The sequence below is a fragment of the Abramis brama genome (assembly GCF_963993115.1).
Source record: "Abramis brama genome assembly, chromosome: 1".
Taxonomy (NCBI): Eukaryota; Metazoa; Chordata; class Actinopteri; order Cypriniformes; family Leuciscidae; genus Abramis; species Abramis brama.
Genome location: NC_139963.1, coordinates 11,444,855 through 11,459,743, shown reverse-complemented (window position 1 = coordinate 11,459,743; position 14,889 = coordinate 11,444,855). Strand labels below are relative to the sequence as shown.

The following is a 14,889-nucleotide window of genomic DNA, read 5'->3' as shown; positions in this document are numbered from 1 at the left end:
AGTCAGCATAAAGTGCCATATATCATTTTAACCTTTTCACACGTAAGTTTTAAATATTCTGGCTGACCCCCAAGCGTGAGTTATTCAAGGAAATTATTTCTGTTATTTAGAATGTATCACTTTATTGTTTCCATGGTTTCCATGGTGACACAAAGCAGCTACAATAGCGCTGAATGACTGATGATCTTTTTTATTCAAAATAGTCAAAAATTTATTATTATTATTGATATTCCGATTGTCAAATAAGTTCAAGTGGATGTTTTGTTGTTTAAACACTTTTATAACGAGCGCAAAAAAAATTACTTGTAAAAATCATATTATGATAATTACTGTCAGTAAATGGCTGAAGTGTTGTATGAATCCATATACATTTGGATATTTATTTAGACATTATCCAACTAATATCTTTCTAAGTTTGGTACAGGGATAGGAATCAACAAAAATGCCCCTGAAATTTAAGACAAGGATGCAAAAATGTAACCCTGCATTATTAAACAAATTGTATTATGGCTGTGGCGATTTAAAGTGGAATGTGAAAATAAATGAAAAGAGTCAATTGCGGCAATACATTTAAATCATACTTGAATAAATTGAAATCTGAGGCCTGTTACCATTGGTGGACAAAGTACACATATTAAGTATCTGTACTTTACCTATCATACTTGAATAAAAGTACAGATACTAAAATAAAATATTACTCCAGTAAAAGTATTAAGTATTCCTTTTCAATTTTGCTTGTGTAAAAGTACAAAAGTACTTGATTTTTAGTATATTGAAGTATTAAAAGTTAAAAAAATAATTATTATTAATTAAATTATTAGTTATTTAATGTTTATTTTTAAATTTTGTATACTTTTATACTTTATATTTTATACTTCATATTAATTTGATGATAACACTACAATAAGGTTTCTCCTCTGTTTTTAACCATTCATATTTAAAGAACCTACACATAAAATGTAAACCACAAACCCCAAATAAAGGTCACAATCAGCTGCTGGGTCATTTAGTAAAATGAAATAAATGAAATCCATGTGATGTTTTTCTTTCACTCTGATAATCAGTTTAAATGAGTGCAATGAATGAGTGCTATCTGTCACTGCTAATGTCTTTAAAGTCCACATGAACTGAAATTTGTGACCGTTTTCTTACTCGAACGGAATATTAAATGAGATAAAAGTAGAGGTCCGGTTCTTGATTTTAGCACCCCTTCTCTCCATCTCTAGCTCACAGTATACTGATGGTTGGAGGAGGTTTAAGGATGTTCAGCCCAAGCCATCAAACTGACGTCATCAGAAAAAACACATTCAAAATTGGAAACAAATTTTCATATTTTGATTAAAGATTACAAAGACTGTCTTGCATCGGGAAACTGTTTTGTATTGCTCCTGCATCACATTATAAAAACTGCATTAATGACAAAGAACTGATTAAGATATTACAACAATCTACCAGTAAAGGCAAACAGCTTGTCTTCTACTTTGGTGTCATAATTTATGATTTTATTTATTCTGCTTTTAGCACTGTCAATTGGAGAACGCTGAACAACGCTGAATTAGAGGGGGATGAGTCAAAGTGAAATATCCCAATATAGTGTTACCCCTGGTTACACAGACAATGCTAATGCTAGTCCCAGACTAAAATGCATGTTTGAGCTGGTTAAACTGCTTCCTTGTTTTGTCACAAGATGCACACCAGTAATGTTTTTTTCTAAGGCACATTTATAAAAGCTTCTTAAATTTCTTAATTGAACTAAGGCCTAATCCTGGCTTAATCTAAGACCTGTGAAACCAGGCCTTAGTGAATAAATAGTTTGTAAATAGTGACTGCCGACAAATTAGTGTACAGAGTTTATTAAAAGAAAATTAAGGGGATTGGGCACTTTGTATTCACAATTATTTTTTCTGAATAATTGTTCAGGGTTCGTACGTTTTGAAAAAACCTGGAAAAGTTATGGAATTTGAAAAATGCAAATTCCAGGCCTGGAAAGGTTTTGAAACAATAAAAAGACCCAGAAAGTTTTGGAAAAGTCATGGAATTTTTTTTAACACAGCATAATATGTGATTAATACAAAAACTGTTTAATAAAAAAAATATTTCGCGTTGTCTTAACGTCCTTATATTCTGGCGGCATAACGTTCAGTTCACTTCCGATTCACTCACTTGTTGCGATGTTGCCTGAGGCGAAGTCGGTGCTGACAGAAATTTAATTGAAATGCCAGGAAAGTGGCACGAGCATGCTAAAGTTTTGCAAGCACCGGTGGGTCGAGAATGTAGCGGAAAGAGGATTGCAGCTCTGGCCGCATGTGAAACAATACGCAGCATATTAGCCTACGTCTGTCTCCTGAGAGGAGAGAAGAAAACGAGTAAATGTCAGTTCAATTGTAAGTTCATTCTTTATGTGCTTAGGAGTGTGCGATATTGTCTATGAACTATGATGATATTGTAATCATTGTTTTAACTATGTACGAGGCACTGCGAGTGCGAGCTGACATCGCGTTTGTCTCTCATGCTTGCTTTCACTGCGTGATGTGTGCAGATATAGATGTCCCCAAATGAGTTTTTGTCTTATATTTATATCATATTATGTTGTTATATTAGAATATCACATGAGCAAGAGTGCCGTTTTCCTGTGCATAATTGCAAATGTGCTATTTATTTTATACAACAGTTAAATTAACAATAAAGTTAACATTGTGAGTTACTTTTTGGACGCAATATTGTCAATTTTCACTTTATATCGCCGACGAGAATTTCATAATGAAGCCGTAGTCCAACAGACATCGTTGATTTTGTTTATTCATTCAATGAAATGCGTTTTGAACGAATCATTTTAACGATTCAATGAACAATCACTTGTTTTTCTGAATGAATCAGCCGTTTGAACGAATCGGTTGAAATTACTCCAACAACTCGCTTATTAAGACAGTGACTTGCCGCCACCTACTGGTGGTTTTAGTTTCATATTTAAAGTATCTTTTAATTAAAACATTAAAATTATAAATCATTTCATTTAAATATTGAATAGCTTTATTTATGCAATTGTAAATGAAGTGTAAATATAGTAGGCTAATGCCAGTTTTGATGCCGCTTCTGTGTCAGCTCTAATGTCGACTGACATTTTCAGGAATACATAGTCATGGTAATGTGCCATAAAGTCATGGAAAAGTCATGGAAAAGTCATGGAAAAGTCATGGAAAAGTCATGGAATAGTCATGGAAAAGTCATGGAAAAGTCATGGAATAGTATTGGTTAAAATGTGTATGAACCCTGATTGTTCAGTTCTTTGACAAAGACAAGATAATAAAACATTCGGGACTTTATTGAAAACATTCAAGGCTTCAACCCTGTTTGTCCACCCCTAGCGCAGCCCCTGCCTCAGGCTATATTTTAACTGTACATCTCTAATAATGAAGCACACTAACATGAACACTTGTTGTTGTAGATTATCTTACTGTATGGTGACAGAGGAAGGTTGTGCTGCTCTGGCATCAGCTCTGAGTTCAAACCCTTCACACCTGAGAGAGCTGGATCTGAGCTACAATCACCCAGGAGATACAGGAGTGAAGCTGCTCTCTGATACACTCAAACATCTGGACAAACTCAAGTATGTAGAGCAGTAACAGTCATCATGTATGATGTGTATTTGAGTGTTAAATTTGAGAAAGACTGAGTTTTCCTTTTAGAGTCTCTTTATTTTGTGGTTGTCATGAGATGATACTTTTGTTCTCAAAAAGACTTAGACTGTACATTAATGTATTGCTCTATCCTATTATTGCATACCGCAAATAATGTTCAGAAATATTACAACACATAATTATCTTTCATAATAAATTAACAGACATAGAGATTTAACATGATGACATAATAATAATAATAATAATAATATGATTATATGCCTTCAGTCATAGATAATTTTATTCCACCTGCTCCATTAAAAAAAAAGTCATAATTTATTAGGGCACTGATATGACAGAAGTTATCATCACTGAGTGAACCTAATTTAAACATATTTGTCACAATGAGCAAATTTTCACAAATGTGTTACTGTTATTTTCATATTCTCTATTCAAAAAGCTTCAAAATGATGTATGATTTGTTGGAATCAGACAAAAAAATGACACACCTGTTTGAAGTCAATAGAGTCAGCAAAGTCAATTTTGAGAAAAATCGAGTTAGTTTTCTGAAAGTTCCAAAACAAAATCACCTTAAAACCTTAAAATCCCTGGTAATACCACCAAACTTGGCACACACCAAGTCAAAACCAAATATCTGTAGGAAAAATATAGATTTTTTTTTTCAGGATAACACAATTGTTTGATTATCATTGAGACAGACAGCCTATATATTAAGACCTACTGTAATGCACAGATGTAATATAATGTTACACATCAGATGTTTTTCCCCAACAGTTAACCGAACATTCACTTAAGACATAACAGATAATGTTTGAGTGAATACTCGCCAAGACAGACATTTTGAAATACTGTAATTCTGGGTGTATGTGTATATCGGGATCGCGCACTGTCTGAGGCGTCTTTCTGCGCACACTTTAGATCTGTCAGTCAGCGAGAATACGATCGTTCTGTTTACATCAGCATGAGTTTGAAAATCACATGTCATTGGTTCAGACTCATGCCACTGAGAATTCGCTATGAATATTCACAAAGTTGAAATGCTGTGCTTTAAAACGATACCAAACTTGTGCTGAGAGGAAGCGCCAGTCATCGAAAAGTGAGCAGAGAAAACTGCATTTTGTCACGGATTGAAGGAAACGTACAAATAAAGATAGTTTTAGATGTTTAATTGCTATTTGGAGCATTGGGATCGCTAGAGAGGGCTTAATGAACTCATTTTTTGTGAAAACCTCAAAAGTGAACCTTTTTTCACTTATTTTGCCTGTAGTTCATAATAGGGTTGTGCCGATAGACGATAGTATCGTGTATCGACGATAGACAGAGATATCGCCGATGGCAGATGCCTTTGACGATATCAATACGATAATTGGCTCGTTTTCCCATTAATGTATTAAATTATTATTATTATTATTATTATTATTTTTATTATGAAGCTAGTATAGTTATTAAATTAATTAGGAACTACAATTATATTTGCCTTGCCTAAATTCATAACGACATCACCACATAACCACACTTGCGACATCACGGACACGCGCATGAGGACTCCTCAAAGAAAATGTTTTTAAAACAGACTAAAAAAACTACACCCCACAACGAAATTTAATTGCAAGGTGATCCATTCACAAATTGTCAAGAGTGCTTTAACAGACGCATCATTCTTATACAGAGCCAAGATGAAGACGCGGCATCGTTGTTTGTCAGTATTTTGTTTCCATAGCACATTAACAAAATATTTAATGACACTAATAACACTAAAAACAATACAATTACAAAATATTAATTATAGCCTAATAATATCAATAAAATTATACAGGCCGCCTAGGCCTAATAAAAGTCTTTAGTTCACGAAGCATATCTGTGAAACTCTGCCATCTGTAAAAATAACAAGCAACTTAAACTTGTTTAACAAGAAATATTCTTCAAATTTTTTCACTGTCAATAATGTAAGTCCACAAGAGAAATATTAAGCCAGTAAATTGATAGTTGCTGTACCGTTATATCCACCGTCGTCTTTGAGAGAACGCGCCGTTAATGCAGTGAAAGCTCAGTTCGTTTCTGCTTTCATTTTCAGGGAATGAGCGCGTTTACATGCACGTTATTAACTCGATTATGCTGAATAAACAGACAATGCATGTGGTCATGTAAACGCATTAGCCCGTTTTCCTTTATCAGAGTCAAGTCATAGGTTTAAGTATAACCGATCGACTTTTAGATTTTTGCCTCTGATTTCTCCCGGCATTTAAAACCCGCGTTATTTGGGCTTATTGAAGTGCGGTGCGCATAAGTGAAGTGCATCCAGACAGAGAGAGCACTGGTAGGAGGACATATCGCAGACTGCAACACTTTTTTTTGACCCAAGAAATTAAAAGGTGTTCTCATCTCGTGCAGAAGTAGCCTACAGGCAAAATGCTGCATCAGTAACGGCATGAGAGGATAATGTGTGTCCGTAAATTTCCCGCTGACATGTTGAAATACTCTGAGTCAGATACAAGAATGATTAGGATCTTTTTTTACCTCACTATACCGGGAATTAACCTGATTTAGCCTATTAATAAACATTCCACCTTTGCTAGCAAAATAGAAAAAAATTCTCATATTTAAAACGAAGTAATAAAACAAGCAAATTGAGTAAATAAGCAAGTTAATAATCAAATAAGTAAGCCCCGCCCCCCTCACGATAATATCGTGTATCGCCGATCTCACAGGCTGACGATAAGACAATATGAAAATGGAGCATATCGCCCAAGCCTAGTTCATAATTAGTCTGTGCACATTTTGACTTAATTTGCCAGCAGGGGTCACATTTGTTTACGTCTGTAAGTCTTTAATGATAGAAAATTACTGTGTGCAGCTGTAACACTCTTTTTATATCCATGTGTATGTTTGTACCCAAAAGACATGATACAAACAAAACAAACAAACAAACAAATATGTTAAATGAATATTAAAGGTACAATATGCAATAATTTTTTGCCGCTAGAGGGCGCTACATTCCAAACAACCACAACGGCGTAGCTTGATGACGATGTGAAGGAGCGTGGAATGATGGGAACTGTCGTTTTTAACTCCACCGTGGATGTAAATCAGTCAGACGGGAATCGAAAAATCATGTTCATGGATGAGGTTAAGTTCTATTTTTATAATGACATGCTTTTTGTGGCGAGGGGGGCGTGGTTCAGCGCGGTCTGTAATGGGAGAGAGAAGAGACGAGCAGGACGCAAGTAGGTCAAGTGCAAATGACGAACACCTGTGTCTTATTGCCGTGATCCGCATGGAGAGACCGCTTATAAGCCGCGCTGGAACAAGAGAGAGACTGAAGAGAAAATTGGATGCAGAGAAATAAAACCGGTGGATCCGAGCTCTCATTTTCGGTTGCCACGGTGAATGCGCGTTGTGCACGACTTTTGTTTGTTTTGTTTTGCTTTATTTTAATAAAGTACGAGTCCCAGTCACGCCGACCCCTGTCTTCTTCCTTCCTGACTCTTGAACCTCATCACACTTTTATTTCATTAAAATGAATTAACCGGAAGAAAAGTAAGGTTTAATACTACATTGGTTGTCATAGATGCTAATGTATGTCGAATTCATTGTTGTGATAACGCTGCGCAGTTTTACGTGTTCTAAACAATTGTTGTAAAAGTACATTTGAACATACCCACATCATTTGCCAAAATACTGATTAAAGGGATAGTTCACTTTGAAATTAAATTTTGGTATGTTTTAGCTTACCTCAAGGGCATCCAAGATGTAGGTGTCTTTTTTTCCGCAGTAGATTCAATTTTGATATTTTTAGGTCAACCCGTTCTTGTCTGTCAGTCATATAATGCAGGTCTATGGTCACCACCTCAAAGAGCATGCACAGAGTCCAAATTAAAACAATTCCCCATCGTCCAAATTAAACAATTCCCCATTGTAAGTACACATTGATGGCCTAAGACACGAAACGAGCGGTTTGTGTGAGAAAACGAACAGTATTTATATCGTTTTTACCTTTTGTACACAGCCACGTCCAAGTGATCTGATCTGACGTGTACGCAGACTGGTGCATAGATATATACACTAGATGTCGCCTTGGCTACGGACTTCGTTCAATGAACTGCCGTCGCCAAGGCAACATCTAGTGTATATATCTATGCACCAGTCTGCGTACACGTCAGATCAGATCACTTGGACGTGGCTGTGTACAAAAGGTAAAAACGATATAAATACTGTCTGGGTTGATTTAAAGCGGTTTACCGCTATACCGCGGGAATTTCTTGCTTTTCAACCGCGGTAAGAAAAAATCCATACCGTCCCAGCCCTAATGCTAACAGCAGGTGGGGGTCCGCTAATCAGTGGCGGCGCCCGGGGAAGCTTCAATATTTTATGAAACCCTGCCCCCCTGGGAGGAACGCGCGTGCACGCAGATAGTTTTACCTGGATTTCCAGCAGATGTTAGACAGCTACAGATTCGTCACAGCCATTTTTCACGGATCCATGATTAAAAACGTGTTTCACCAGTTGTACACTAGTATGCATAATAAAGCGATGTTCGTGCATGTTCCTGCGAATTTGATGCAATTTCAAAGAATTTTAACATACTTTAGTGTGAAGCTCAGAAATGCTTCTGTTAACATGTTAATGTTAACATGGGGTTATGTTAACATGGGGCATTCGGTTTCACTGGATGAACAGACTTGTCAGTGCACTTCAGAAGACGAATCTTCTTCTCAACATTAATGTATCATATTTTCTCATGTGTTGTCATGAGTTCTAATCACAAATAACAACAGATGTAGATTAAATTAAAGTAGCTAGGCTACCTAAAAGAAACATAAATTACAAAGTCATTTAAATTTTTTCAACAAGTTGCATTTATTGATCTGCATATAGCCTAATTTTATAATGGATCTATTATTTTTATATAAAAACACTTATCAGCTTATTTTACGCTGCTGATTATATTAAGATCTCTTTTCTGTACAACCAGCTCTGACGCCTCTGGATCCTTTCCCCTGGACATAAAGCAGCTATGCTTATAGGGTCATGAAGTTAATTATCTCAAACAGTAGAGCAACGCCAAGTTCATGGGTTCGATTTCCAGGGAAAGTAAGAACTGATAAGAATGTAAATGTGCAAGTTGCATTGTTGTCGTCTGCTAACCGTTAGGAACAGATTAAAAGGTCTATAAATTAAGTGTCGTTTTTAGGCCATATACTGCCACAGCAAATGGATGCAATTAAAGTTAGACAAATCAAATACTTATAACCAATATCCCGATCGCTGCTCAAGAAAGGAGCGTGATTATATAAAGAGGAGATGTGAACATTTCACAATGAAGGGTGATGGTGTGTTAAATTGTTCTTAAAAAGATAATACAACTGTGACATTTATTTACTAATATAACATGATTGTATTAGATGCAGAGCAGCATAGGTATGAAGGCCAAACTGGCCAATGGGTAAGAAAAATGTATACATATACACTGCAAAACAAGTGACTGTTCTTCATTAACATGTAACTTAGTCTATAGTTTGTTCTTCCTTAGATTGAATGTTCAGAATGTTGAAGGTGGGACTGTGTGGTCAGATCTTCCACTGTTGGCAAATACAGCTGTCCTGCATGCATGCACATTTGCCTATTTTTTTTTCTTCTTCCTTTTGTTATTGTTGCTTTCATACCTGTTAGCTAATGAATATGTTTGTTGAACATTCCCATGAATAAATGCTGTGGGTAATTCACTGGATCATAAGCTATGGCTTCTCAATTTTCAACACTCTTTAGGAACATTTATGGAGTGTAGCCTACTGTATGCTTTATGCTTTAACTCATTCCTCAGTAACATTAAAATAAATAATAAATAAATGCTTGACATCCCTTTAACCACAGCAGTATTGCTGCTCAGTTTAAATTAAGCCACAAATTGGCATCATAACAATAATCTGCGAATACACACGCACTGCAAAGACACAATGCCAATAGCATAATTTATTTAATCTACTAACAGTTGTCATCAGATATTCAATTTAATTGAAACGAATGTAACAAAATAATGTGGCCGTGGTCTGTGTGTGTCGTGACATTAAAACACATTAAAACTTCCCTTAAATGCGTCTGAAACATTCAGCGGAGCAGCGACAGAGTAAACAACAGTGTCCTAATATGATACAAACATTTTCCAATAATGTGGAAAGCTTTTAAATCTGCTCAGTGAAAAATTCGCTGTGACGAATCTGTAGCCGTCTAACATCTGCTGGAAATCCAGGTAAAACTATCTGCATGCACGCGCGCGTCCCCACTCCACCGTTACAACGGCACAGATGCGCGAGATGGTCGAGCACATCCCTTTAAACAGACATCAGTGGAAAGTTTGTAGTCCAGTCGGATGTCAATGGCAATGAAAATAAAACGAGGCATGTTGCTTATTATTAACGTTAACTGACGAGAGAGAGAGAGCGCGAGAGAGAGAGAGCGCGAGAGCGCGCACTTCTGTTGAATGCTCTTGATTGCTGATCGTTCACTCAGCACGTGTCATTTGGATTAAAACGAAATCGTATATGTAAGTAAAGTAAAACATGAACTGTTACCTGATTTATGTATAACGAGTGGTTCCCTACATTATTACAGGACGTTTGAAGACGTCAAGAAGTTTAATGAACGCAAACATCCGAAGCGCGCGCCCGCAAACCAACGTCTTGATAGACAGCGCGCGAATACTGAATTGAATTGTCTATTTTTACGTCTTGCGCTTAAACGGACGAATTCCGTACGAAGTTCATGTAAAAACGCCCGTCTTGGTGAGTATCCTAGTAAACAAAGTCGGTTATATCTCAAGTAAACAACATAGCCATGTTCAAATGCGGTCCGTGCGTTCGGTCTTAAAGGGACAGCAGTCTAATAATCCTGCTACTGTGTTTTAATGTTAATCAAAGGACAAATAAATTACTCACTGCTCTTGACTAAATAGGCTACCCTTTTCAACTTTACAAAAATATCCATCTATATTTAATTTAGACAGTAATGAATATGATTTTTTTTTTTCACATTTGATGACTTTATTCAAATTTCTGTATGTTAGATCTACCCGAAAAACTCTAAAACACTATTTCATTTGTAGCCTTTCTTTGTTCTATTGTATTTATTTGTCCTATTTGTAATTCGATTATTTGTTCTCATTTTGTTACTGACTGCTTACTTGTCTTTAATAATGTTTTAAATTCACATAAATTAGGCTGGCAGTTTTTGTTGTATCAAAATTGGATTAAATAATTGATATTTCACTGGTGTCTAAACATTTGTACCGCTGACCCGATCCTCAGCACTGAGCCCTGCTGAAGCTGCTCTAAATATGTGCTGTGCTATTAAATGAAAGATAAAATATGATAGAGCAATAGAATGAACAGTGACAGTAACAGAAGCTCATACAAATGCATTTTAGCAGGCTTAAAGGGTTAGTTCACCCAAAAATGAAAATTCTGTCAGTAATTACTCTCCCTCATGTTGTTCCAACCCTATCAGACCTTCGTTCATCTTCGCAACACAAATTAAGATATTTTTGATTAAATCTGAGAGCTGGATCACTCCTCCATAGGCTTCTAAGACATTATAACTTGCTGGCCCAGAAAAGTTATTAAAGAGATCGTTAATATAGTCCAAGTGACTGCAGTGGCTTAAAGACCCACTCCGATGAAAATCATGTTTTTCTAGGTGTTAACATGTTCTTGTGGCATTTTTCTGATGTTAGAGGACATATCTTGAGAAAAATAAGTTCAAAGTTGTATTTCTGAGTATTTCTGCATTCAAATGGCTGTGAATCAGTAGCAGACGCTAAAATGCCAGCTAAAATAGACTGGAGTTGTGACGTAGTAACTCCACTGGGCGGTGCCACAAGCTCATACTCCCCTCCGCCCGCGCGGCTCAGGTTCTGAGGAGTAGAGAAGACGATGGCGGATCAACACCTATGTGCGGTAGCTGGTTGCAATGCTAACTGTACGTTCACACCACCGCCGACTTGAGTGGCAAAGAAGCTCTGGCCGCCCTGTCAAGGACGCTTGTCAAAAAGTACGAGGAAGCTTGTTGACGCTTTGGCCGCTCTGACGTAGCAGCATTCTATGTTCGATCATGGGAGAAGAGAAGTGTCACACCATGAAAAGTAAACAAAATAAACAAGCAATACATTGACACTAGAAACCTTTTATAATGACAGCATTTGTATAACCGTTTTGGTCACATTATTATTTATTATTATTAATAGTGAGTGCGCGCGCGCGGCCGAGGCTCTCTCTCTCTCTCTCTCTCTCTGCTATCTCTCTGCGTTCTTATATGCCCTGTCAAGCGCGCCCTGTTAAACTGGCAGGACTTAAAAACACATGCAAATGATAAACTTTCACTCTGATGGTTAAACTGCAATTAATCCGATAATGATAGGAAACCCAGCAACGGCGATGATCAGCTTCTCCTCCGTTTTCTCGGAAGCTCAAGTCGGCGGCGGTGTGAACGAGGGGGAGGGTCGTCTCCGTGCCAACGGCTCCCCCCACAACACAGAGGCGAATTGCTAATGAGCTACTGCCGCTCTGCTGAAGCAAAGTCCCAGAAAACGGCACAGGTTTTGTGATTTTGGCTAAAAACGGCATAATCATCATTTAAAGACCACTGAGAATGTTTAAAAATAGCTCAAAATATGATCGGAGTGGGACTTTAATCTTAAGTTTATCAAGCGACGAGAATATTTTTTGTGTGCAAAAAAAACACAAAAATAACGACTTTATTCCACTATTCATTTCCTTCTCTCTGGGCCTCGAGTTGGTTCACGTAGTGTTTAAGCGCAGCGCGTCTGTGTTGTACGTCACACGTAGGCTCACTATTGGCCGACGCTGGTCATGTGTGTGATGCGTGTGACGAACAACACAGACGCGCTGCGCAATTATACTACTATTATAATGAAGACAAAAGTATAATTAGAGCCATAACCGGGCCGGAGAGGTGTGAATGTGTGCAGGGGAGACTGAGACTGAATGGGGCTCGTTTACACCACAAAACAATAGAGACAATACACTAAATGGATGCTTAGAAAATGACAATAAACATTAGTTAGTGTTTTAGAGTCTTCTCAAAATAAGATCTTGTGTCAATAAATATAACATGGTCAGAAAAATACATTTCTAATAACTTCACAAAACTTTGAAGCTATTTAAAACTATTGTAATTTCATTATGACTATTTAATTCTGACTTTACAATAAACTGCCAAGTGTCTGCTTTCAAATGAGTCCATACTTGTGCTTTTAGTGCAAAGGCTTCATGAACTGTTAATTAAACTGTTTTAGTTTGAGTTTGGCGTTTCTGGGGATTTTATCAAAAGCAGCCGACAGGTTTTAAATGAAGATTAAATAAGTGCTAATGAAGCTTTGGCTCGTCTCCTGAGGCCACAAGAGGGCGCAATGAGCAAAATATTAATGTACTGCATTCAATTGTTTATTCAAAGCTATAAAATAACACGACTGTAAAAAAAAAAAGTGCTTAATGCTTAAACTAACATTTATAAATTAAATATAATTTCATAAATTGCATAAACAATTATGAACCAAACAGCATCATGTATTTATGCATATTTAAGAGAAAGAGCTGAAGCGCCGATCACACAGATTACATTAAAAACACATGAGATGCAGTGGAATAAAAAAATCCCCATAAAGTCTCGAGTCACATGTGACCCTGGACCACAAAACCAGTCACATGGGTCAATTTTTTTAAATTGAGATTTATACATCATCTGAAAGCTGAATAAATGAGCTTTCCATCAGGACATCAGGACAATATTTGGCCGAGACACAACTATTGAAAATCTGGAATCTGAGGGAGCAAAAAAATCAAAACATTGAGAAAATCTCCTTTAAAGTTGTGCATTAATGTTCGTGATTGTGTTGCATTCACTCACAAAAATAAATGTTTTATATATTTGCGGTTGGAAATTTACTAAATATCTTCATGGAACATGATCTTAATATCCTCATGATTTTTGGCATAAAAGAAAAATCTATAATTTTGACCCGTACAGTGATTGTCGGCGATTGCCACAAATATACCCGTGCGACTCGTGACTGGGTTTGTGATCCAGAGTCAAATAAAGTTGATCCTCTTTTAACTTTACATGGTTTTCTGAACATGCGGAGCTCTTGTGAGAGACTCGAGTGCAACAGTCAAAGTTTTCTGTCTAGAAAATGCTCAAAATATGTGTTCTGTGTGAATGATTTGGTTTCGGTTTTGACGTAATCAAGATTTTGTCCGCTTTGAGCTTCTCTATTTCTCTAATATGTTGAATGAACAGCAGCTGCGAACTAAACATTAATACGCAACAATGACACTTACATAAACATCATCCTCATCTTGTGCACCACTGAGAGTCTCCTAAACTCTAATGCACCGTTTCTGCATTCGAATGTGGATTTGTATTTTAAATTCGACGAATATTCGTGTCCTTTTTATTCGCTATCATCTCATCGCAGAACAACAGCGGCCCTCAGTTCAGCGTGTGTCCGTGTGTCTGATGTCACTAAACCTCGTGTGAACATGAATTACTCATGAAGAAATAACTCTAGGCTTTATGGGCTTCATTAGAAGAACTTCAGATAGTCCAGAGCAGTTTGTGAAAATAAATCTGTAATTTATCAGCATTTTATTTGATCTTCTGCTTATTCTGTCTTATTTTGGGCTGAGATATTTTCTCTTCATCTTTATTCACTCGAGTTCAGTTTTAAAAAAGCGAGATATATTAGAGATTAGATCGACCCGGACGCCGAATCCCTGCCAGAAGAAACGAGTCTTCATTCAGCCGAGAGTTTGACTGAGAGAGACAGAAGCCGGAGACGAAGAGATGACGATAAAAAGAGCCGTTTATTCAATAATCTCAGTAGCGCATGTTTCAATATTCACACTTCGTCCGACTAGAACAAATGAACAAATGTTATTATAATAAAGCAGAATCAGTGTGAGATCAGAGTTTCTCAACATCGTCCTGTGACGCTCAACACTGAAACATGAAGACAAACATCCCTTCAAACACTCAATCATGAGATTAAACTACAGAAGGAAATAATAATAATATAAATATAAACATAAAATGGCAAAAATTAATAATAATATTATGATTAAATAATAAATGATGTAAATCTGTGTTCTAGTGTGGATCACGGAGGAGAGTTCAGGATTACAGCAGGACCCCGAAAATGTAAGTCCAGAAACATAGATTTAGTGTGTGTTGTTGTAAATGT

The 14,889-nt window shown here is 36.7% G+C and overlaps 1 protein-coding gene across 3 annotated transcripts in view; it reads left to right on the top strand.

Moving 5' to 3' along the window:
* Window positions 1-14,889, top strand: part of LOC311085932 (uncharacterized protein) — a 223,955-nt gene that overhangs the window by 205,657 nt on the left and 3,409 nt on the right. For all 3 annotated transcript variants that reach the window (XM_084118552.1, XM_084118550.1, XM_084118551.1), the window contains 2 exons: window positions 3,446-3,607; window positions 14,800-14,846. In XM_084118552.1, the coding sequence (XP_083974678.1) occupies window positions 3,446-3,607; window positions 14,800-14,846 (209 nt within the window). The remainder of the gene's footprint in view (window positions 1-3,445; window positions 3,608-14,799; window positions 14,847-14,889) is intronic.